This window comes from Odocoileus virginianus, chromosome 2, assembly GCF_023699985.2.
Source record: "Odocoileus virginianus isolate 20LAN1187 ecotype Illinois chromosome 2, Ovbor_1.2, whole genome shotgun sequence".
NCBI lineage: Eukaryota > Metazoa > Chordata > Mammalia > Artiodactyla > Cervidae > Odocoileus > Odocoileus virginianus.
In genome coordinates, this window is record NC_069675.1 from 74,860,752 (window position 1) to 74,883,919 (window position 23,168).

The 23,168-nt window shown below is 56.6% G+C and overlaps 1 protein-coding gene across 1 annotated transcript; it reads left to right on the forward strand.

Annotated features, from left to right (window-relative positions):
• The first annotated feature begins 17,750 nt into the window (after positions 1-17,750).
• Positions 17,751-22,942, forward strand: SDC1 (syndecan 1). Its single transcript, XM_020898291.2, has 4 exons — positions 17,751-18,484; positions 19,434-19,909; positions 20,501-20,645; positions 20,782-22,942. Exons 1-4 carry the CDS (start codon positions 18,421-18,423, stop codon positions 20,949-20,951), a joined length of 855 nt encoding a protein of 284 aa, XP_020753950.2. The 5' UTR covers positions 17,751-18,420; the 3' UTR covers positions 20,952-22,942.
• The last annotated feature ends 226 nt before the right edge of the window (positions 22,943-23,168 follow it).

Here is a 23,168-nt window from a genome sequence, read left to right on the forward strand (position 1 = left end):
CGGAAGTGGCGGTCTCTGGCCACCACATCTGGACGGCTCGACTTCCCTAGCTCTGGCAAAAGGAGGCACGTGGGAGGGGAAGGAGCGGCTCCCGGGGCGCGGGTACCCCGGTCCTCTCCTTATAATTTATTATCTGGACAAGTCTCTGGGCAACGCCAAAACTCTCCGTAAGCGTGTCCCTCCATAATAATGGTAGCTCCCAGCTCTTGAGAGCCTTGGGGTATTTTTCTCAGGGTCTGGTTCAGGTGAGGTGTTTTTTCAGGTGGATCTGTAAAGTGCCTTCTTGCTTTGCTTGGAAACACTTTGGAGTCGAGGAACTGGTCCCTAATGCCTCTTGGATCAGTGATGAGTTGGAGTGTGTGCCCGTGGGTTGCCCTCTCCTAGGGAGCCATGGGGACAGATAAGATTTCTGAGCGGAGTGTCCAGAGCACTCCTGGCTCTTAGGCCCAAGAAGTTGGCATCTGGCTTCTTCTCCTTCACTCCTGAAGTGTGGTGGCTTCTTAGGGATTCAGGCTGCACCTTGAACCCACAGCTAATACTCTGGAGAAGAGGGTGGAGGTATTTGGCTCACCTCCCTGGCCCACCTGGCCTTGCCTGGCTGCTCCACACTCTCTCCAGGCTCAAGATGGGGCCTCAGCAGTACTTCACCCATTTCCAGCCAGAGTCAGGGTGGTAGCAGCGGTTTCTTTGCTAGCCTAGGTGAAGCTGGCATTCATACTTCGGAGTGGGGATCCCAGAGCGCCCTTTAACACTGGGAGGCAGATGGGATTAGAGATCCTCTGAGGACCACTTTCCCAGAGTTTTCCTGTGTGCTGGGAAGGAGCAGACAGCTGGTTTTTTTTTTTCTCTTTTTTCTCAGCTAGAAACTGAAACATTGTGGAAAGGCAGAGCAGAGCCAGAGGCAGTTAAGTTTGGAGGGGGGGAAAGCTGGGTGGGAGACTCATTAGAGCTGTGGTGGTGGGAGGGCTTCCTGGAGGGAGTGGTTGAGCTGAGCCTGAAAGCACTAATCTTTGGGGTCAGACTCTGGCTCAGAATTTAGGGTTTGGTTTTTTTCCCCCCTATTTACAAAGTTTAGTCTGGTTTCTCTTTCCCAGCCGTGTTCTCTCCCTTTTATAGTGGCTGTCTGTATTTGGTTCAGAGTGGGGGCAAAAGTAGAGCCCGCTTCTGCCCTCTTCCTGAAATAAATATGGCAGTGGGATTTGCCAGGATAGGAGAAGGTGTCTGCCAGTTGCAGAGGTCTGGCCTCTCCCAGGGTTCACTTTGGTCCCAATGGGAAGCAGGTCAGAACCCCCTGGGGACCAGGGAAGTGGGGTGTGACCGTGGGCGCCTGACTTTGGACAAGGGAAGGCTGCTGGAGCAGGAGTTTGCTCAAAACCACTCCCAAGAGAACAGGTTTGTCTAAAAGGTTTCTGTGTGTGGTTTTGCCTGTGTGAGATCCCCGTGGTCTTTTGTTTCTGCCATGCAAGAAAAATTGCTTGTTCTGGAAAGTTATTTGCTGTTTCCCTCTCTTTCTCTCTTGCCTTTCTTGAAAGGCATAAAATCCCTTTTTGCCTTAATTATGGGGGCTAGTAGAGACATTTCCCTTCGGCCTGGTGGAGTGGGTGGAGGCGGGGGCAGGCGGGGGGTAGGGGGGGCTGACTGCCTCTGCCTGGGCTCCAAGCCTCCTGGAGGTGATGTCACTCCTGGCTTCAGCTCCACAGGGAGGGTGGGGCTGGTCTGAGTCGCTACCTGTGGCTCATGGTGGGTTCCAGTAAAATCTCATTAACCCAGATTGGTGGGGAGAGGGATGAGAAAGGAGAGGAGCCTGGAAAAAATTAATGAAAAGCTTGAATTTTGGAGGCGTATTTATGGAGGACTCTTTTTTTTATTGCAGCAGAATCTTGAATTCCGAAATCCCTTGAGAATGAGGTATCCTTGGTATCCAGGTTTTCTCAGTAAGCTGAGAAGCCGTATTACCCTAAAAAATATTCTTACTTTGGGCAGGACTTTCTGAAATACTTACTTCTCTTCCTTTATTAACAAAACAGTCCTAAGCATAGTTTGATCTCTGTATGCCAGGGGCCCCATAGCTGTCACCATGTTAGGTTACGGCATTCATCTCCTGGGTTTATTGAGCTCTGAAGAGCACTTTGCCCCTGGCCTGGTGCCCTCATGTTGGTACACTTGGAATTCTGGTTTGCTCTTTATCCTCTCCCATCCCTGTCTGATAGCAGCCAAAAGTGACATTTGTGGACCTAAAGAGTAGCCGGCAGTTTTTCAGTTCAGTTCTAATTGGCACTTTTCTCCAGCGGTACTAAGGAGCTTGTTGGATTTGTTAGAATTATTTCTAAGACAAGAGTTCTCAGTGCTGAGTGAGGGTCTCACCTGTAACACTCATGATCTGTGATACATGGATTTTGTGCCTTCAGAGGCCCAGTTGGGACCTCTGTGTTGTCCCAATACTACCTAGAATAACCAAGAGGCCGTCAAGGGAGGTCCTTGCGGGATTCAGATGTCAGTGACCTCTGAAACAAGCACCTGACGATGACCTCATGTTCTCGGTTCTTCCATTTGGCTGAAGTTGTAAGTGACTTGCCGGTCACAGGTAGCCTGGACCCGGTGAGACTAGCTCATTCTAAATCCTGGTTGGCAAGGGCCCTCATTCTTAGCTTGGGTCCTGTCTCCCTTTTCTCACCGTGTTTTATTTGGGTGACAGTTCATGCATACTGTTTGACAGGCCAGAAACAACTTTGGGTAAGGTAGAGCTTTGGGATTGGGTTTCTGCTTTGCCACTAATTTACCATGTAATCTCAGATGAGTCACTTCACTGCTGAGTCTTGATGTCCCGTGCAAAGCTTATTCTGTCATTTGCGTATTCATTTCATAATGAAGGTGTGAAAGTGTTTGGTAACGAAAATGCCAGAGGAAAGTTGGCTGTTGAAAGAATTAGGGTCATCTTTTTTTTTTTTTTTTTTGGCCTGAGGCCATGTAGGATCTTAGTTCCTCAACCAGGGTAACCTGTGCTCATTGCAGAAGCGTAGAGTCCCAACCACTGACCACCAGAGAAGTCCCTAGGGTCATCTTCGAGTGTCTACTATTGAGTGCTATATGCTTTTCCTGCATCCTAATTTCATATTTACCCCAAACCTTTATCACGTATGTCACTGTCCCCATTTTGTGGATGAGGCCTGCAGAGGTGAGCCCCTACAAGGGGCCAATGTGGAAGAACCAGGATCTATATGTACGCCTGTCCACATGTGTATGGCGTGAAGAAATGGAAGGACTGGCAAGTCTCCCCTGTGAACCCAGCAAAGGAGGCTGGCTGAAACCTACCAGGCTTGCCCTTGTGCTTGTCCCCAGGGTAGCAGCCAGCCCGCGCTGACTTTCATCGTGGGCACTGGGGAGATGTTTGTGGGATTAGTAGATCCTTTATAAGCCTGGAAAGTGGGCACCGTGGCTCCTGTGGGGCGACCAGAACCCAGGACTCCTGCCTCCTGTGCTGGGCTCACCTCCTGCTGTGAAAACAGCCGCATGAAGAGTTGGTCATTAAATGATTTCTAGTCCCAGAACCCTGGGAATTTTACAGAACAAATGATTTCCTGATTTCCTCCTCCTTTTCAACAACGAATTTTGGAGGCTTGGGTTGAAAGCCACTCCTTGAAGGCCTGCGTAAATGTGTCTGGAGAGAAGGAATGGGATTAACGGAGTCTGTGGAAAGAGGGCTTTTGGCGCCAGGATCCTGTACCCTGGAACAGTTTCAGCGCGGTGTCATTTCCCTCTCAGCTGTTCCAGCAGAGGTTGGGCTTTTGATGGGAGGGTACGTTCTGGAACCTCTCTCTCAGCTGCCATGACTGCCCTGCAGCGCCAAGGGGCGGCAAGCATGTGGGCATCCCCCTGCACAAGGAGCCATGACCCTGTGCTCGGGGTCACTTTAGCAACTATGCAACCTTCGGCTCCAGGTAGACACGGGAGCCCCCTCCACCGCCCCCCAGAGGGGCTTTGTGAGAGCTTACCACCTCTTCCTGTCCTCAGGATGCTGACCTTGGGTGGTGTGTCAGCACTGGAAAGTCCCCTCCATGCCCAGGTCCAAGACAGGGACATCTGGTCAGCTCCCCAGGACTTGGTACCCAGAGGGGGCACCCTGGGCAGGGCGGTCTAAGCTTTCTCTGAAAGAGTCCTTTTGTCTGTCATACCGTGCTGGTTTGGGGAGCCAAGATGGGTCTAGCAGGATCGTCGGGTCAGGAGAGAGAAGCCTTGAGGGTCTCTCTCCTGTGTCTATGGCTCTGTGGTTCTGCCTAATTATATGGAGAAGCTGCTCCTTCCTTGGCCTTCAGCCCTGGGAAAAACTCCTCTTCCCAGTGACTCAACTGAGGCTTGCAGCCCCACGAGAGATAGTTTGTGTGTGTGTGCGTGTATGTGTGTGTGCATGTGCATGCTCACTCAGGTGTGGAGTGGTGGGCCCACTGCATGGGTTGCAGCTATGGCTGGGCCTTGCCTGACTCGTCCTGACTTGATTTCACCATTGAGCTTGCCTGTAGGTTAGGCTGCAGTCTGAGATTTGGGGAAACCTGCTCACCACCTGTCTGCAGCTTCCTCCTCAAAACGCAGGAAACCGTTTTCTCCCTCCCTTTCAACAGTCTTTTCCCTTTTAACTGCAGCTTTAGAAGTCCGTGGAAGTTATTCCTACAGACAAGGGCGGACAGGACACCAGGTCCCTCCTGGTCTCAGTTTAACCTCTCCTGTGTGATCGGGCAGGTCACTGCCCCTCCGCACCTCACCTCCCCCAGGCACTCAAGGGCCCTTCACTTCCCTGCTTTCAGCTCTGACAGCCATGTGGTTGCAGCCAGACCTTGTCCTGGGAAGGGTGAAGGCAGCACTGGGGGCTACCTAGCAGGGGCTCAAGCCCACTTTATTCCTCCAGGGACTTGGAGCTGACTGGGGGGTCATCTGTGGGGCAGAAATCAGGGCAGGCTGCTTGGAGGAGGTGGACTTAGGGCTCAGTGTGGGAACTGGAGGTGGACGGAGGCCCCTGGGCAAGGACGGGCTGGGTGGTGCTCCCTGCACACACCCAGGCCCCTGGCCACCTCCACCTCCCCCACCCCACCACCCTGTCCTCTCATCCGCAGGAGCGGAAGCGGTGCTGGGCAGGTTGGGGCAGCGGGGAGGGCGGGCGTGCTTATCACTCCGCTCATCAGCTGAGTCACCCAGCCCATGAGTCCTCCCTGGAGACTCATCCAACCAGCCTTGTCTTCGAGCCCACTGTGCCCGAGGCCGGCTCGGGCTCGGGGGCCTGGCTTCCTGCCCTGACCCTCTGTCCTGCTGAGTGATCCTGCGCGGGCCTTTCTTGGCCTCAGTGAGCCCACGTGTGAAATGGGAGGGGGCTGGGAGCGCGGGTGGGTGGAAGCTCAGCCACGCATCAGGGTGTTGGCGACATCGACATCTGGTGACTGTGTTGTGGGACTGGTGGGCGTCTGGGTGGGGCCTGCTCCTGCTGCCTCAGGAGAATTCTGCCTCGAGCATGGGGGTTGTGAAGTCTCCCTGGCTTGACCGGACCTGAAGCCCGGAGCCTGGGTGCCTGCTGTGTGCACAGCCTTGAGCGGTTGGAGAAGGGTCCACGCCTGGTCCAGGGGTGCGTGTTGAGAGAGGGGCGCCATTACTGAGACCAGGCAGGAGGGTCGATCAGTCTGTGCAGACAGACCAGAGGGACAATGACAGCCAGAGGCCATTTACCCTGAGAAAGGGGTTCATCCCGGAGCCTCTCCAATCAGGAGCGCAGGCTGTGAGGCAGGACGCTTTCCGCATTAGGGCAGGGGCTCCCCAGTGAAGGCAGCAGGACTCGGGGAGGCTGCTGGTCCTGCTCTGGGATGACTCTTGGGCGCCATTCGTCTCCAGAGGTGTTCAGAGACTTGTTGCACCACGGGACGTTGGAGTCACAGTCTTGCCCACGTGGCTACCTGGTGCGTCCCGGGGCCATGCTGGCCCTCGTGGGGTGCCATCCTCCCCACCTTCTTAGGCTGATGGGGTTAGGAGATGGGCTTAGGCTTAGGAGATGGGGTTCTGGGGCCTGGTCCAGGGTGGGTGGGACATGGGGAGGTGGGAGGGAACTTCTGAAGGGTCCAGGTGACTTGGCCACCCCAGCTACTAGTGTGTGCTGGGCCCCAGGGGGCCTCAGGAGGACCTGAGGCCTTCCCCTGTGGTTTCCACACCACGTTTGATCCCCTGGCCGCGTCTGACCTGGTTGGGGACTTGACTGTAGCAGTCCCTCCCGTGGCAGGGGCACAGAGTTTGCGTTGGCTCTAATTTCCAGCAGCTTCTCAGCACTCCTGCTGCCTGTGGCACGAGCCGGGGCCTTGGAGTCCGGAGTCCCATCTCCGGGGAGTGTCTGGAGGGACAGTGGTCAGGTTTGGGCTCGCAGGGTGTGTCGGGATCCTCTGAGACTGTGGTGGAGGCTGACATCGCTCCAGCTTCTCCCAGAGAAAAGCGCTGGGGGACGCTGCTGTCTGTGGTGGGCGCCCTCCTCCAGGAGAGGGTGGGTAGGGCCTGGGGGACCTGACCTCCTGGCTGACTAGGGCCCGAGAAAGGGCCCAGAGAGGCTGAGCAGAGACCCCCAGATTTTGCCCCTGCCTCCTCTCCCGCCCACCCACTCCCCAGGCCCTGGGCAGCAGGGTACAGGGGTCTGAGGGGTAAGGGTAGGTGCAGGTCTGGTTGTTGTGAATTTCTAGGAAGGCTCAGGCCAGGAAGCTGGCCCCTAGGTCTTCATGGTCAGCCTGAAGCAGTAGCTGAGGTCCCCCTGGGTTCTGGGAATTCTGTGAGAAGTGGAGAACCCCCAACTTCACCCCTCTCCCTTGCACCCCCCCCCCCCCCCACCCCAGGAACAGGATCATCCTTCCATAGCCTTGTCTAGGGGCTGGGTATCCGGTGGATGTTCAGTTCAGTGGCAGCAGTTGAGCCTGAATATCTGAGTCTGCCTGCCTTTGAGGTAGGTCTGGGGCCCCATTTGGGGTCCTGAAGCCTTCGAGCTGGGCAGGCAAGGTGGGACCCAGAACTGGCTGGCTGGTCCGCCTTGGTTAGTCTCTCCCAGGTGTCGGAGCAGAGAGAGGTGTTGTATGGAGGCCAGAAGAGCACAGGCCGCGGAGTGTGGCCAGCCCCGACCGTCACCAGGCTCACCGCCTCCTCCCCGTAGCATCTTGTTCATGATTCTTCACCTGCCACGAAGCCTCAGTTTCTTGCTGCGTAAAACCAGGAGTTTTCAAGTCCTGCTTCGGAGGGCTTTAGGAAAGAACCTGTGAAATACCATGTATGGTGGGATGGGAGCATCTTCCTCATCTGGCCTCTGAGGAGCAAGTCTGGGAGAGCTTTGGGACTGACACTGCTTAGGGAGTCCCCTGGAGAGAGCCCCCATGGCCCTGACCTGGGCGAGGGGTTCACCAGTCTGACCTGGCCCGGCTGTGGGATCAGCACTCAGAGTGAATGGCCGGCTGGTCTTACCCCAGTGCTGACGAAGCAGGGCCTGCAAACATGGCTTTTGCCCCTTCTCAGAAATATGAGCCTTGATTGGCAGGCCAGACTTTGCTCACTTCTGCCTGAGCCTCTGCCAGGGGCTGGCTCCTGCCCCGGGAAGGTGTGGGCTGGGTTGGCAGGCAGCGGCAGGAGGTCTGGTAAACCTGGACCCCAGGGTACCAGGGTGGGGTCTCAGGCCAGCTGAGCGGGGCTCTGTGGCTGTGGGGGACCGTAGCCTATGGGCAGAACTGTGGACTCAGGGGTGCCTTGGACTGGGAGCAGGCTGGGCTGCGGGGTGGACGGGGAAGGCCCCATGCCAGGGTCCTCTTTCCTTCTGCACTTTCTCCTGTGCTGCTTCCAGTGGAAATGATGGCTGTTTTCTTCCTGAGGGCCAGAGAGCCCTTGATCTTGCCCGTAACGGGGTGGTTAACTGCATGTCTGCTGGAGCAAGACTGTGTGTGTCTGTCGCTCAGTTGTGTCCTGACTCTTTGCAACAGCAAAGAGCCCACCAGGCTCCTCTGTCCATGGGGATTTCCCAGGCGAGAATACTGGAGTGGGTTGCCATTTCCTTCTCCAGGGGAATCTTCCTGACCCAGGGATTGAACCTGGGTCTCCTGCCTTGCAGGCAGATTCTTTTACCGTCTGAGCTAGCAGGGAAGTCCTAAGCAAAACTGCCTGGCCCCAGACCCTCTTTCTATCCACTTCAGTGGCTGCATGCCTTGGGACATGATTTGACCCCTTTGCCTTAGTTTCCTCATCTGTAAGATGGGTATGGACTAGAATCTAAAGTCATCCTGAGGTGTAAGTATATTCATTCAGGTAAGGTGCTTAGACTAGTACCTGGCACATAGTACTCAAGACATAATAGTTGTGGTTACTGTCCCCCCCACTGCCCAACCCCCCCACCTCTGCCCCAAGGCCTAAGTCAGATCTATTTTTCAAGTGACCCCCAAAGCCCAGGTCAGATCCTTGGTTCTTCTTTCTGCCCCATAGCTGTTTTGAGCCCTGAGCAGGTATTATGACTTCGTCCCATTTCTGGGGTTTCTCTGAGCTCCTCAGACTGGGGCTGCAGTCCACTGTCCTCTTTTAAAACTTTTAATTTATTAAAAAAAATTTTTTTTTAATTTTTTGGCTGTGCTTCTCAGCATGTGGATCTTAATTCCCCCAACCAGCGATCAAACCTGTGCCCTCTGCATCAGAAGCATGGAATCTTAACTGCTGGACCACGAAGGAAGTCCCACAGTCCTCCTTTTAACCAGCTTAGCACTTACCTTGTGCAGAGGCTGCCAGGGCCTGGGAATTCAGCGCCGGGCATTTGAAGTTGTACGCACCTTCCAGCCATCAAGAGCCTCTGGAGGAGGGCAGGCTGACGGTGAAGGGGCTCAGGCTGCTTTGCTGTCAGTTAGGGGAGGGTTCTACCAGTAGTCTGGGGAAAGGGCCCAACCTATTGGCACCTGGCTTGCACTGAAAATTCTTCTTTCCATCATTCAGGCCAGAAAGTACTGGCTCCACTCTGCCGCAGAACACCCTTCAAGGACACTCTGACCTTCCTGTGTCTCTGGGCTTCGAGCAGCCTTAGTGCCTACTTGGTCTGTCTCCTACTTGATCCCGGAGGCAGGTTCCCAGACTGGCCCATTCTCCTTCTGGACGTGGGAGGAGAAGCCATCTACACCTGTGACTTACACAGGAGCAAAAGGAATTTCATCGTCCTTTCTTGGGTGTGGGGTTGGCTGGCAACAGCGTTCTGACACAGGTTAAAAAATGTGCTCTTGGCATCTTTCAGCCTCCTTTTTGCAATCCCTTCACATCTTCCAAAGCGCCTGTCCATCCCCAGTGCCCTGGTGCCAGACTACCCTTCCCCCTAGAGCTGATTTCTGCTCTCCTGTGAGTGATATTTCTGCTCTCCTGTGAGTGACTAGCACCCTTCAGCCCTCCTAGAGGCATTTGCATCTTAAATGGGATGGTCTGCAACTGCACAGTGGGGAGATCTGGGGATAAAGTGCTCCCCACCTCGTCCCCCCACCCCACCCCATCCCCACAGCTGGAGCCCTGTCTGGCTGCAGGTGTGTCAAAAGCTGCAAGTTTCTGCCTCCTTGAAACCTGAGGACACTTTATTTAGCCGGAGCAGGGGGAGGATGGCTCTTGAAGTCCATATGCCAGAGGTGTCAGGTCCCCAGGCCAGGCTGAATTTGGAGATTAATCAGCCAGAGAGCAGTTCGAGAGGCCTTCATGGGGGGGTGGGGGGTGGGGCGGCGGGCACGACTTGGGGATCCTGCCATGAGATTTCTGCCCTTAGCTGTCTCATTGAAATGGCCTGGGCCGAGGAGGGAAGAGGCTGTGGGAGTCTGGACTGCTGTCTCTGTCCCTGTGGGTTGACAGTTGCCATCCCCAGAGTCACTTCGGTTTGGGACATCTCCAGCCTCCTGTCTAGGCCATCACCCTCTGGGGCAGTGGAGAGAGGTGACCCTGAGTCGCTGTGATCAAGTGCCCCTTGCTGCTGAGCCCCTCTTGAGGGTTGGCTGACCCTCCAGGGTGGGCCTTGACTCCCTAGCCACAGACCTGGGTCTCTTGCTCTCTTGCTGCCTTCGGCCAAGCCTCTACTCTGCAGAGAGGCTGCCTGAGGCAAGGTGTCTCTTCAAGGTCACCCAGTGAGTTGGGAGAAGAGCCCAGCTTCTCCAGCTCCGGGTCTGGTCCCTTTCCCCGCCCACCCCCTTGTCTGGATCCTGGAGCAGCAGCAGACATGGATGCAGGCTGGGCCAGGCTGGCCTTGCTCAACGCCCGAGTGGAATCCTACCCTGCCTGGCCCAGGTTCTGGCAGGTGGAGGAAAGCCGAGGAACTGGTCTCCCAGCTCCACGGCCCCACACCCAGCCATCAGCGGGGCCTGTTCTAAGACGAGTCTCGGCACGCAGCAGCAAGGCAGGCGCCAGCCCTCTGGAAGGGTGGCTACGGGGGTTGCTGGTGGCAGCTCTGACCTGACTTGGGCATCGGGGCTGGCTCTGGCTGCCAGGAACCCCCCCCCCCTCAACACAGCGCTGACCCCAGATACTCCAAGGGAGGAGGGCTCTCTGACCTGACCTTGGGTCCCCCTTCTGAAAGCCCTGACACGCAGTGCCCTGCAGGACGTGCTGCTGCAGAGGGGGTCTTTAAGCCAAGTATGAGTGGCACCCTGCAACCCGACCCTGCCCTGGAATACCCCAAAGGATTGAGGTCTGTCTCCTAGTGGCAGGGTGGAAATGGCTGAGGTGGGGTTGTCGGGGGCGGGGGGTGGTGGTGAGGGGTACATGCCCAGGAGGTCCCCCTGTAAGGCACTCCTCCTCGGGGCCCTGTTGGTGCCCTGACAGAAGCACGGTCTCAGGGCGAGAGCAGCAGAAGCCCCCTCTTCCCCGCCTGTCTGTTCCAGGGGCCCCTCCTGTCTTGGGCCATACCCATCACCCCTCGGCAGGTCCCAGCTTGACTTGGTTCCTGGTGAGTTGATAAATCGCCGTGCCTGTCAGGCTGGAAATGCTGATGCTGTCCCGAGGCACTGATGGGGCCCCTCCCTCCTGGAAGTGGGGAGAGGGTTGGGGGAACGTTTCAGGGTCTTGAGGCCAAAGCCGGGAGATCTGAATCCCTTCAGTGCCTAAGCACACATCCCCTGCAGCACAGCTCCCAAGTTAGGGAAGAAGCCTTCAGAGAGGAAGTGATTTATCTACCACCGTGACATCCCGGGCAGGGGGAGCCCTCAGCTGCAGGCCTACCCCTCTAGCCCACCCCCACATGGCTGGCTGTGGCCAAGTTATCACCCCCCGCCCCCACTCTGGCCTCACTCATGATGAATTGGGACTGCAGATCCCAGCCTAGCCTGTCAGAACCCTAAGAAGGTTTAGGGTTCTTCAAGCTCTGAACTCCTTCTGTTATGCAGATGGGAATGAGGTCCAGAGAGACGGCAAAGGCCCAGGTCACCCGGCAAAGGAATCTTAGCCTGGAGTGGCTCCCTGATCAGGGCTGTTTCCCTTCTGACATCCTTCACTGTGGTCGTTTCTCTGAGAGCCTTGATTCAAGATGCTCTGGGTTTGGCCTGCGTGGTCTGTGCATAGGCTGTGTGAGCCAGGGCTAACAGAAGGGGTGCAAATGATCCCTCTGATGAGGGAAAGTAGAGTCACAAGCCGCACTGCACAGGGCTCCATCCAGGGCGTTTGGTGGGCGGCAGGAGGGCGCTGGGGGTGTGTAACATTCACTTTCCCTGCCACCGCAGGGCGTGCAGATACCCTGGGAAGACAGCACCGTGGCTCTGCAGCGCCTGGTCCCCTCTCCACTCCTTGACCTCATTGGTGGGGTCCCCAGAGAGGGCAGGAATGGCTTTGCACTCGCTTCCTGCTGGTTTCAGCCTGCATCTGGCCAGCTGACCGGATGAGAGCTGCCTGGAGAGCCAAGGGGGCCCTGCTCAGCCCCAGGCAGGCAGGACAGAGCCCCAGCCCAGCTTCAGGACAGAAGAGTCTGGCTTGTCTTTGTTTCCTGCTTCTTGCACTCCTGGGATTGGAGGGGTCCCCTCAACTCTGCGGTGAAGCTTCTTCTGCAGCCCAAGCAGGTGCCATGGTGTACTGACTACAGAGAATGGGTGTATCAGAGGTGTAGGGAGAATGTTCTAGAGCTTTCTCAGATCACTTTGCCTCTAGGGCATGTTTTGGGGGCTACCTGGTACCTCTTCTTTGAACTCGGGCCCTGAGTGGGGGGTCTTATCTCCTCCAGCCCACTCCCAGTGAGACCTTTTCCTGTCCAGACTATTGCTCTCCACGTGCAGTCTGCAGACCACTTACAGCAGCTGGAGCTTGCAACATGAAGAGTCCTAGGCCTTTGTCCCCAACCCACTGAATCTGCCTTAGGGATGGAGCTCAGAAGACTTCCTCTCCAGCAGTCTTCTGGTAGTTCTTAGGGACCTTAAAGAAGAGAGCCCCTAGCCTGAATGCAGGTGATGGTGTGAATGTCCCCTCTGGCCACTTTGGCATCCTGCTACACAGGTCAGGGGTGATAGCTGGGATTCTGTAGCTTAGACACTTCGGCCCCCGAGAATTGTGTGGGGTTGGAAAAATCAGCTTCCCCACCACCCCCCCCCCTTAGATCCATAGATCTGACCAAGAAACTGGTAAAAAAGATTAAAAAAAAAAAAACATGAATCTCATTTAAGCCTCTAGAGAATGCCTGCTATTGTGTGGGATTTTGATGGGATGGGACGAGGATGTTTATCCCAGTGTGATTGTAGGGCCGCCTCATGAGAAAAGTACATTTTTTCATGAAATGTACGTCCATTCTCATCAAATGAAAGAAAACTACGTTTCTTACCCTCTCTTCTCCCCTCAACCTGGGCTTATGGAACCAGTTGGGCCCCCCATCCCCTGTCCTCAGCCCCGGTGCTGGCACCGAGGCTGGCTGCTTGGGGAAGTCCGTGACCTGGGCCCTGTGACAAGGGGCAGTACTTGGTCCTTGTGGACTCAGGGACTGGGCTCCCACCACAGCGGCCAAAGCTCTGTCACCACACAGAGCATTCCAACCAACAGACACCTAGACCCCGCTTTCCCACTGGGGTGCACAGTCTGCCGTACCACTGAGGCTGCAGTGTTGCTGAAGCTGTGACTCAGAGCTGAGTGCTGACCTCTCTGGGGTCTGGCTGGGGGCTTCACCATCCTCCCCTAGCGCCTCCAGGACAATGACCCTCTGTGCCCCAGTCTAAGTGACTCCCCCTTCCAGAAGCCTTCTGGAGTGGGGGCTGTACCCTGAGAGCTTACCAGGGTCAAGATCATACCGTTTCTTACCCTCTCTTCTCCCCCAAACCCCTGGATGGTGGTCCCCTGAGCTTTGAAGTTGAAGACCCTCTTTACTGTCAGAATCTGTGACCTTGCATGATATTGTACTTTTCCTATGTGACCTCAGCTTTTACAGGATTTGTGTTTATCCATCACTCACATCAAGTAGTGGGTGACATGTTAGTGATTGAGGGTGTGGGTTGGAAACCATAATCTTTGGACCTGGTGGCTATGGGTTGATGGGGTGGCAAGGGTCAGGGGCCAGAATGGGCAACCTCTCTGGTCAGCCTGGAAGTAGAAGCCCCCACCTGAACATCTGAGATGCCCACTTGGTATCCCGATGTATGATTGACCCAAGGAACTTTTCATGCACATGCCCAAGGTGTCTTGGAGGAATGCTATCACACAGCCCCAGACCCTCCTATGGCCCGTTGCGGGTGAGAGATGGCAGGAGTGGGCTTGAGGGAACCGGTGCCTGCTATAGTGGAAGCATGGAGTCCCAACCACTGGACCAGAAGAGAATTCCCCTTGAGGCTGCCTTCTCGAAGCTTCTCTGCCAGCCCTCTGCCCACGGACTCCTGACATGCTCTTGGGAATGGCAGGTAGCCTGGTGATGAAGACCCTCAACCCCTGATGAGCCTGACCCTTGCTTGGCCATGCCGTCCATCCCCTCTCCACCTCTGAAGCTGGACCAGCACGAGGGTCTCCGCTGCTGGGCAGGGGTTGGGAACCCTTACTCGGTGAGGAATACGTGCGCATCCCAGGACTCCTGGGGCCTGCAGAACATTGTAGAGACTTGGGCAAGTGAAGTGAAAGTCGCTCAGTCATGTCCAACTCTTGGCGACCCCATGGACTGTAGCTGGCCAGGCCCCTCTGTCCATGGAATGCTCCAGGCAAGAATACTAGAGTGGGTTGCCATTCCCTTCTCCAAGGGATCTTCCCAATCCAGGGATCGAACCCAGAGGTCTCCCACATTGCATGCAGATTCTTTACCATCTGAGCCGTCAGGGATGAGGCTTAGGCAAATTTCCCTTAGAACAGTTGAGCTATCGGGGAATGTGGTCCTTTGGGGCAGGGCAGAGGGAGAGAGATGGCAGACGGGGCTGTGAGCACTGCCTGTGAGTGTGCAGACACTTCACTACCCGGTGGCCGTGGGCAAGACCCCACCTTATCTTCCCTGGTCGCTCAGATGTTAAAGCGTCTGCCTGCAATGCAGGAGACCCGGGTTCGATCCCTGAGTCAGGAAGATCCCCTGGAGAAGGAAATGGCAACCCACTCCAGTATTCTTGCCTGGAGAATCCCATGGAGGGAGGAGCCTGGTAGGCTACAGTCCATGGGGTCACAAAGAGTTGGACAAGACTGAGCAACTTCACCTTATCTCAGGAGAGGCTAAATCTCAGCCCTGTCTGCCTCAAATCAAAGGCTAACAGGAGGAAAGGGATGGAAAATACTTCCAGTATCAAGAGACCAGGTTCTCCTTTCACACTCTCTGTCCTGCTCTCCCAGACCCCTAACCCCAAGTCCTCTCTCGGGTCGGTGGGTGGGGGGGGGGTCCTCCTCTCACAGCCTCGGTGTGGCCCCGAGACCAGTGTGGCCTAGACGAGGTGGGCTGGCTATTCCTCTTGGGCTTCCTGTGCCCTAGCCTCTGTGTATGTATCTGCCCCAGATGCCCAGCCACACCTGGCTTTGGCCTTTCAGGCCCTGGGCTTCCAGGGTCTGTGCTGGGGGTGGGAAGGACCAGCTTCAGCTGACTAAGTTTGCCTTTGAGCAGACTAAGTATGTGACCGTCTAGACCTACTCATAGGGCTTTTGATTTCTTGTGTGAAAAACTGGTTTTCTGGGCCTTACAGAGGGTAAAGGCTTTCTTAGAGGTCCAGCTGGCTCCCTTTTGTCTTTCCAAACTGCTTGAGGTGGGTTCCAAACTGGGCCGACCCGCCCCTGGTATCCCTGTGTTTTGGCCAAGTGGTCTCAGGGCAGCGTCAAGAGGCCGTGCCCAGGAGAGCCTTATTTTGGGCCCTGGAGGCAGCTGACCACAGGCCCTTAGCATGGCCGGGCCACTGAGTGAAACCGGAAGTCTCCCAGCCTCCAGCGTCAGCGGGGCACCTGGTGAGGCAAGTTCAACCTCAGCAGTTTCTGCTGATTTCCTCCCCTGGGAGCTGCAGCTGTCGCGGGGGAGGCTCACGCTGGAGATCTGGGAGGTCACTGCGGCCCATCCCCTCAGCAGATACCCAGCCCATGAAGGGGAGAGGCTGCCCTGAGGCCTGGGAGCCGGTTTCAGGGGAGAAAGTGTTTGCTTAAGAGCTTGTTGTGTAAACAAGATCCCAGTGGGATAAGCCCAGCCAAGATGAGGGAACAAATTGTTTTTAGGGACTGGGCCAATCCAAAGTCTTATCTCGTCTTGAGAGGAAACCCTTCTCTTGGGAAACTGCTAACCTGTCAGGGCCTCTGTGTAGGTGAGAGGCTGGGCCTCCTTGGCTTGCCTGTGTCTCAGGCGGTGCCTCCAGGATAGAAGGGGTCTCAGTGCACTGTGTTCTCTGCGGGCTTCAGAGGCCCCGTCCGTGAAACAGGGCCTGGCCCCGGGGATGCTACCTTCTGCTTCACGGTGTGTGGTCCAGGCTGGCGTGGCTGCAGCCCTGGCCCCCAGCTCCAGCTCCAGCTTTCTCTCCAAGGGCGGGAAATGGAGCATCACCACCTAGGGTCTCCTCCAGACCTTCGAGGGTGTTGGGTGAAGTGAAGGCAGGGGGTCTCAGTGAGTGAGTGTGGGTGGGTGGGGTCCCCTGAATGCTTGTCCCCCTCAAGCTCTCCTGTCGGGCGCATCTGCTGGGGACCTGGGGCAGCAGTATGTCAGGGTGGGGGTACCCACTCTGCGCCTGCCTGAGGGGCAGGGTTCTTTTGTTACTGAAGCAGGGTAGCCTTCCAGGAGTCTAGGGCAGCCTTAAAGCTCCGTGGATGCAGGGCAGGTGTTTGAAGCACCCCAGGGGACAATACAGACAGGATGTGGCCCAGGGTGCAGGTGGAATCTATGCATTGCGAATGTGCCATAGCAGCTCAGACAAAGCGACCAAAATCTTTTTCTTGGGGGGCTGTGGAGATGGGAGGAAGTACAGTGTGGGGTTTGTACTTTCAAAGGAAGCTCAGTGGTATTTCTAGCCTCATAGTTTCTACACGTGTCTGAAGCTTCCCTCAGACCTGGGCCCTTGGATGGAGCCTCCACCCGGTCTAGCTCTGCTTCAGGAGGCCAAAAATCTTGTCTGTCCCTTCCTGCTCTGCCCCACTCAAGAGGGCGGCCCCGTGGCCCGTGGCCAGGACCTGGCGAGGCCTCTTGGGCTGAGGAGGCCAGTTTCCTGGAGCCAGCCTTGGGCGGGGCCTGCCCTCTGACAAGTCTGCACAGAGCTGCCTATGTACTGGCTCCCGTCTGCCCCCTCCTCTCCTAAAACCCTACCCACCTCAAGCCCTCCTCTTCCTGGACAGGCCCCAGAATCCTCTTCCCCATGCTCTTGCTCCCCAAGTTAGAGCGGGGAGCAAGTTAGAGACACTGTTGGTGGGGTGCTTGGGTGGTGGGTTCACCACTGTGAACCAGGCACTGTTAGGTTCTTTTTTTGTGCATAACCTTATTGAACTTTTGCAACAATCCTGGCAGGTAGATAGGCTTCTCCAGGGGCTCAGTGGCAAAGAATCCACATGCAATGCAGGAACTGCAGGAGATGTGTGTTTGATTCCTGGGTTGAGAAGATCCCCTGCAGAAGGGAATGGCAACCCACTCCAGTATTCTTGCCTGGAGAATCCCATTCACAGAAGAACCTGGTGGGCTACCGTCCATAAGGTCACAGAGAGTTGGACACAAGGGAAGCGACTTAGCATGCACGTGTGGGTTTTGATGTTACTACTGTTCTCATTTTACAAATGGGAAGACTGAGGCTGTAAAAGGTTTACTATGTCCTCAGGGCCATTCAGCTAGTTAGGGGCAGAGGTCGTGGGGTTTGCAAAAGCCCGTGTGCTCTGAACTACACTGTCCTGCTTCATTTTTTCTTTGTTCTGGCCGCTCATATATTGGGACTGCCACGCACGGGGTCATTTGGGTCAAAGTCTTGTTGCTGCACAGGATACTTAAGGCTACTCTTCCTGTCACCCGGCTTCTGGGTCCTTCCTTCCTCACCTGTTCTCCTGGAGCCAGTGTTGGGGTGGGTGTGGTCCCCCCAGGACTGGGTTTCTGCCCTGGCCAGTTCAATGTCCTCACCTGACCCTACCCCCTTGGTCTTGGTGGAGTGGCCTCTTGCCTCAGGGCCTGGGTCTGAGTGTTCGCTTTGGCGCCTGCAGCCTGTTGGGCTCCTCCCCAGGCAGGCAGCTTCCCTGGGGCAGCTGTTTGCACCCAGGGCCCACCCCAGGCCCACAGCCCATTTGCCTCCTTAGCCCAGGGCCCCTTCTAGACCAGCCTCATCTGTCCCCAGCTTGATGGATGCTCTGTCCTTCCTTCCCCAAGAGGGAGGGACCCAGTTTCTCCTGTGAATGAGAAAATGGGCTGAGTGTGTGACCAAGCATTGTGGCCAGGCCTGGGGGCTGTCCTGCATGGGCAAGCCTGTCTTAGCACAGACAACTCATTCCATGCCCATCCTTGCTGCCCTCACCTCCTGCCCCCTGTGGGGTCCTCGGGGTCTGCACCTTGATGCTCAGCATGTCTGGGGACTGCCTCCCTGGAGCCAGGTGGTTGTGATGTTTCCAGGGGGCCCTTGAAAGCCCCACCCTTGAACCCTGAAGCCCGCTCCCAGTGGCCCCCAGAACCTGATTCTCAGGGTAGGGTGGGCTGTGGTCCCATGGAGGCCGCCGCCTGGGTTTCCAGGAATGGTGTCGTCTGCCTGCTCCTCTGAGTTCTGGGGCTCCCTCGGTAGAGCAAACTTCTTGGGGCAAGGGCCTTACCCCCAGTTTGTGGGTTTCTGCACCCCCAGTACCTAGCCCAGGGCTGTGTCATCATAGCATTAGGCGGTGTGAGGGGGAACCAGAGGACTGCCCAGAGCTGATGGCTTCCTTCTGTGCTGTGTGTGAGGTGTGTGTTTGGGTGTGGCACTCAGCTGCCTAGGATGGGGACCCCGAAATAGCAGGTCCCAGTGAAGACTCCGCTCTTATCCTTCCCTGATCTTTTTCCAGCACAGTGTGGCCATAAACATGCCCCCCGAAGATCAGGATGGCTCTGGGGATGACAATGACAACTTCTCTGGCTCGGGCGCAGGTGGGTAGATGTGGGGGCCCCCTCCGGGATGTCAGCAGGCCGTGGGCTGAGGGTGGTGGTCAGGCTGGGCCTGGAGGGTTATGCCAGGAATGAGAACTGGGTCCATGCTGCAAGGAGAAAACACGTGTGGGTAGGGGAGGGCAGGGTATAGATTCCCAGCGGGGCTGCCTGCCACAGACAGACTTGGGCTCGTGTTCTCCTTTTTAACTCACTGGGAAACCTTTGAAAGGTTTTTTTTTTTTTTTTTTTTGTAACTTCTCCCAAGCCTCTATTTTCTCATTTGTACAATGGGAATAACATCTTGACTTTACAAGGTTGTTGGGAGCCGTGAGACTACGCAGATCCTGGTGGGGATACAGATCGTTCACAAATGTTCCTTTATCTTCCCTCTTTTCCTGTTTCCCTGAGGGAGTGAAATCCTTGAACTGGAGGTGGTCAGGGAGGCCTCCCAGAGGAGGTGCTCTTGAACTAGACCTCAGAAGCGGGGGCTACAGTCATCCTTGGGGAAAGTGGCCTAGGCAAGGGGGCCTGGGAGCTGGGAGGTAAGACACAGGCCTCTGTTCTTGGGAACCTGGGTCTTTCTGGAGGGAGAGTAAGTGGAGCAGGGAGGGGCCAAGAGGTGTGTGTGCTGGGGATAAAGTGTTCAGGGCCCTGAGGATGTCCCTCCACCCTTCTGCCCAGGGAGCAGGCTTCAGCAGTGGCAGGAAAACTCCCCTTCCAGATGCAGCAGAAAAGGGCAGCTTTCCTAGCCCTAGCTAGTCCATAGGCTTGCACAGAGTCCGACACGACTGAAGTGACTTAGCATGCATACACAGCTCTGCCCCATGGCTTCTCACGGGAAGAAAACGTTGCTGCGCTAACCTGGGAGTCAGAGCCGGGGTCTGAGCTTGGCTGGTCTTGATGTTCAGGGGCCTCCCTGACCCCACAAGCTCTGCTTCTGGCCCTGCAGGTGCTCTGCCAGATATCACCTCGTCACAGACACCCTCCACCTGGAAGGACCTGGGGCCCGTGACGACCACAGCCACGGCTCCAGAGCCCACCAGCCCAGACGCCATCGCTGCCTCCACCACCGTCCTGCCAACCAGAGAGCAGCCTGAGGGGGGTGGGCCGGTGCTCCTGGCAGAGGCGGGGCCTGGCCTCACCACCCAGGAGAAGGAGGCCACCCACCCACCCAGCAAGACCACGCTGCACCCGACCACTCACGGGGTGTCCACAGCCAGAGCCACCACAGTCCCAGGACCTGCCACCTCCCATCCCCACAGGGACGTGCAGCCCGAGCACCATGAGACCTCAGCTCCCACAGGCCGGGGCCATCTGGAGCCGCACACGCCCCACGTGGGGGATGGAGGACCTTCTGCCACTGAGAAGGCGGCCGAGGGGGACCCCTCCACCCAGGTCCCAGTGGTAGAGGGCTCTGGGGAGCAGGTGGGTGTCGGGCCCGCTGTCATCCTCTGCGTTTCCTGGGGCCTTGGGTGGCCCTAGTTCCTCGTGGGACGAAGTGCTCTGAGTGCAGGGTGCTGGCCCAGTCCCCTGGCACACCCGACCCCTTGTACTCTATGAGCATGTTGTAATCCCCACCGTGAAGACAAGGTCCCATCCTCTGCCTGCCCACAGGGCTGAGCCTGCGTTGGGACAGACTTAAGTAGACCAGAGCCTGAGGGCCCTTCAAGGCCCTTCAAGAGGGCTTCCCCGGCATACGCCCCTGGGACAAGAGGGAAAGCTCTCCCAGCTCTCTTTTCATCTTAGAGCATCATGGCAGTGTTACACATTACGCTGAAATGAGCCTATTTTATTTTCATATAAAACATGCTTTGCATCACTGGACGTGGTGCCTTGGCCACTGTCCGGCAGGGTCCAGTGTGATGTGGCCAGAGGGACCTGACCTCGGGGTCCAGGGAGGTCTGGGTTTGGGTGTGTCTAGAGCTGGTGGCAGGGGTGACCAGGGAAGCTGGAAATGGACCTGGGTGCAGCTTCGGCTGTGGCCACCCACCTGGTCCTTTCCCCGCCCTCCCCTAGGACTTCACCTTTGACGTGTCCGGGGAGAACGCAGCTGGGGCCGCGGTGGAACCTGGCTCACGGAACGGGCCCCCGGGGGATCCTGAGGCCACGGGGGCTACGGGGGCCTCGCAGGGCCTCCTGGACCGGAAGGAAGTGCTGGGAGGTGAGTTTTCTGTCCAGTGGGTGGGGTGGTGGAGGTGGGCTGGGGCGGGGCTATCTTTATCACTGGCAGGGCCGCCACTCAACCCCTAGGAGCAGCTGAGCTGAGCCAGCCTTTGTCCTCCTCCCCGCCTGTCCAGGGGTCATTGCTGGAGGCCTCGTGGGGCTCATCTTTGCCGTGTGCTTGGTGGGTTTCATGCTGTACCGGATGAAGAAGAAGGACGAGGGCAGCTACTCCTTGGAGGAGCCAAAACAAGCCAACGGCGGGGCCTACCAGAAGCCCACTAAGCAGGAGGAGTTCTACGCCTGATGGGGGGGGACATCTCTCCCCTCCCCCTGCCACTCGCTAGACCCCCCCCCCCCCCCACTCGCCTCTTCTGTGAAGAACTGCAGACCTGCATCCCTGCCACCATGCCACCTCCCTGGAGCGCCCAGCACCGCTGGCATCTCCCCTTGCCCGTGGCGTCCTGGGCCCGCCGGGGAGGGGACCTCGCCTCTGCTTCTCTGACTTCTGCCTGAAGACTTGGGCACAAGGGCTTTCTTGTGAACGACTGACCTTTCCACCGCAGACGGTACCTTGGCATCCTGCCACGCTGACTCAGTTTCTCCAAGCTGGAGCAGGCCCAGCTCTGGAGAGAAGGGGACCCCGCTGCTTTGGACGAAGATGCTGTGGCTGAGGGTGGACACGTCTGTAGCACTTACTGGTAGACACCAGCAGGCCTGGGGGCGTGTCCCACCGAGTAGCTGGGCCAGGAGGTCAGGGCTCCGTCAGAATTCACTTTGTTTCGTGGGGAGGTCTAACTTAGATGTCAACTTGTTTTTGCACATGTTTTTCCTCTAGTTTCTTTGTTCACAGCCCGGTAGGCTTTGTTACTTCTGAGGTAAGTTAAGTAAGTCGATTTGGTTATTCCCCATCTTTCTTCCCTAATCTTACGGTCAGGAGACAGCATCAGGGTTATTAAGAAGACTTTTTCTTTTTTTTTTTTTTTTGACTAGGAGAACCAAATCCAGAAGCCGATGTCTAGGTTTAGTTTGTACGTTGTTTGAGTTTGTCGCTCATGTGTGCAACAGGGTATGGGATGTCTGTTGGGTGGCCTCACTGGTGGGCTGGCCCCTCCTGGCTCCCATGGGTAGTCACCTCTTGGAGCAGTCCTGCCTGTGTCCATGAACTTGGGGCCAGGGCCATGGCCTGGGCGACTACGATACTGGGGAGGCCCCTGTAAAGTTGAATCCTGGTGTCTTAGGCTGGGGAGGATCAAAGAGAGACGACTCTAGGGTAGGAAAGACGGCGCTGGGCCCAGAGAATCTCCCGTAGACCAAGCCCTCCCTTTGATGCCGTCTCTCGGGGACACTTTCTCCTGTAAAGTGACAAGAGACGTCTCGGACCTGGCACTGAGCTGCCCCACGGACGGACCAGGCTCACTTTTGATTAGCTCCTGTGGCCCGACTGTGGGCCGGAATCAGGAATATTCCAAAGAGTGATAGTCTTTTGCTTTTGGCAAAACTCTACTTAATCCAATGGGTTTTTCCCTGTACAGTAGATTTTCCAAATGTAATAAACTTTAATATAAAGTAGTCATGTGAACTCTACTGCCTTCGCTTCTTTCTGTGCTGGTCGTGTGTCTGACCAGCCTGTTCTCTAAATGCCAACGATATTGGGAAACTTGGCTAAAAGCTCTGCTTCGTCTTTCCCATGGGGACGGATTCGGGGGCCAGAGCACCTCTGGTTTGTTTGGTTTTTTGTGTTGTTGTTGTTCTGAACTTCTTCTGGACCTAGGCAGGTTCTTCTGCCAAGGTCATACAAGGCCTGATGTAAATTTCTGTGTTGCCAAGTTCAGAAGAACATCTCCTAAATGGTGACGAAGCTGTGTCGGCCCCAGTCCAGCTTGATCGGAGGCCATGAGCCCCACGGAGGCCTGGAGCCAAGGCCTGCCTCTCAGACACCTTCGATGTTCCGTTTCTCACACCTTTGCTGGGACCAGAGACAACCCCGCACCCTGCCCCAGCGCTGGCTCCTGGGAACTCCTGTGCTTGCTTATTTAATTTGACAATGTTCCAGCCGCTCTGTTGGCCGCTCCGAGAGGGGCCCATCCGTGACTTGGAGAGACGCCCCCGCCCGACGAAGGGGACCTGTGCCCTGTGTTCCGTACGGGGACTTTCTGCCTGGAGTGTATGACTGGACACGACTCGGGGGTGGGGAAGGGGTTGTGACTGTGCTTATCTCTGTGGGCCCGTGGGATGGCACTTGGCCGGTGACCGGGCCCATTCATGTAACTGTAATAAACGGTACTTGTCATTCTGGCTGCGGTGGTGGTTGAATCTCCTCTTGGCCTGGCGACGTCCTTGCCTGTCCCCTTCTTGTGGGGAAGCCTGGCTCTGTGCTGTGGTGGGGTGAGCACCGGCCGCCTTCGCTGTGAAGGAAGCCGTGTCCACCTCTGCCCTCTCCCCCCGCCAGCCCTGCAGCAGGCCGGGCCTTCCTCTCTGCCTTCTTCTCCCCTGCCCAGCCTTTCCTGGATCATCCTGTCCT

Bases quoted from the DNA above. Each gene is read 5' to 3' on its own strand.
- SDC1 (XM_020898291.2), top strand. From the start codon at position 18,421: ATGCCCCCCGAAGATCAGGATGGCTCTGGGGATGACAATGACAACTTC. The intron at 19,910-20,500 runs GTGGGTGTCGGG...GCCCTCCCCTAG, and splicing joins TAGAGGGCTCTGGGGAGCAG to GACTTCACCTTTGACGTGTC. The intron at 20,646-20,781 runs GTGAGTTTTCTG...CCGCCTGTCCAG, and splicing joins CCGGAAGGAAGTGCTGGGAG to GGGTCATTGCTGGAGGCCTC.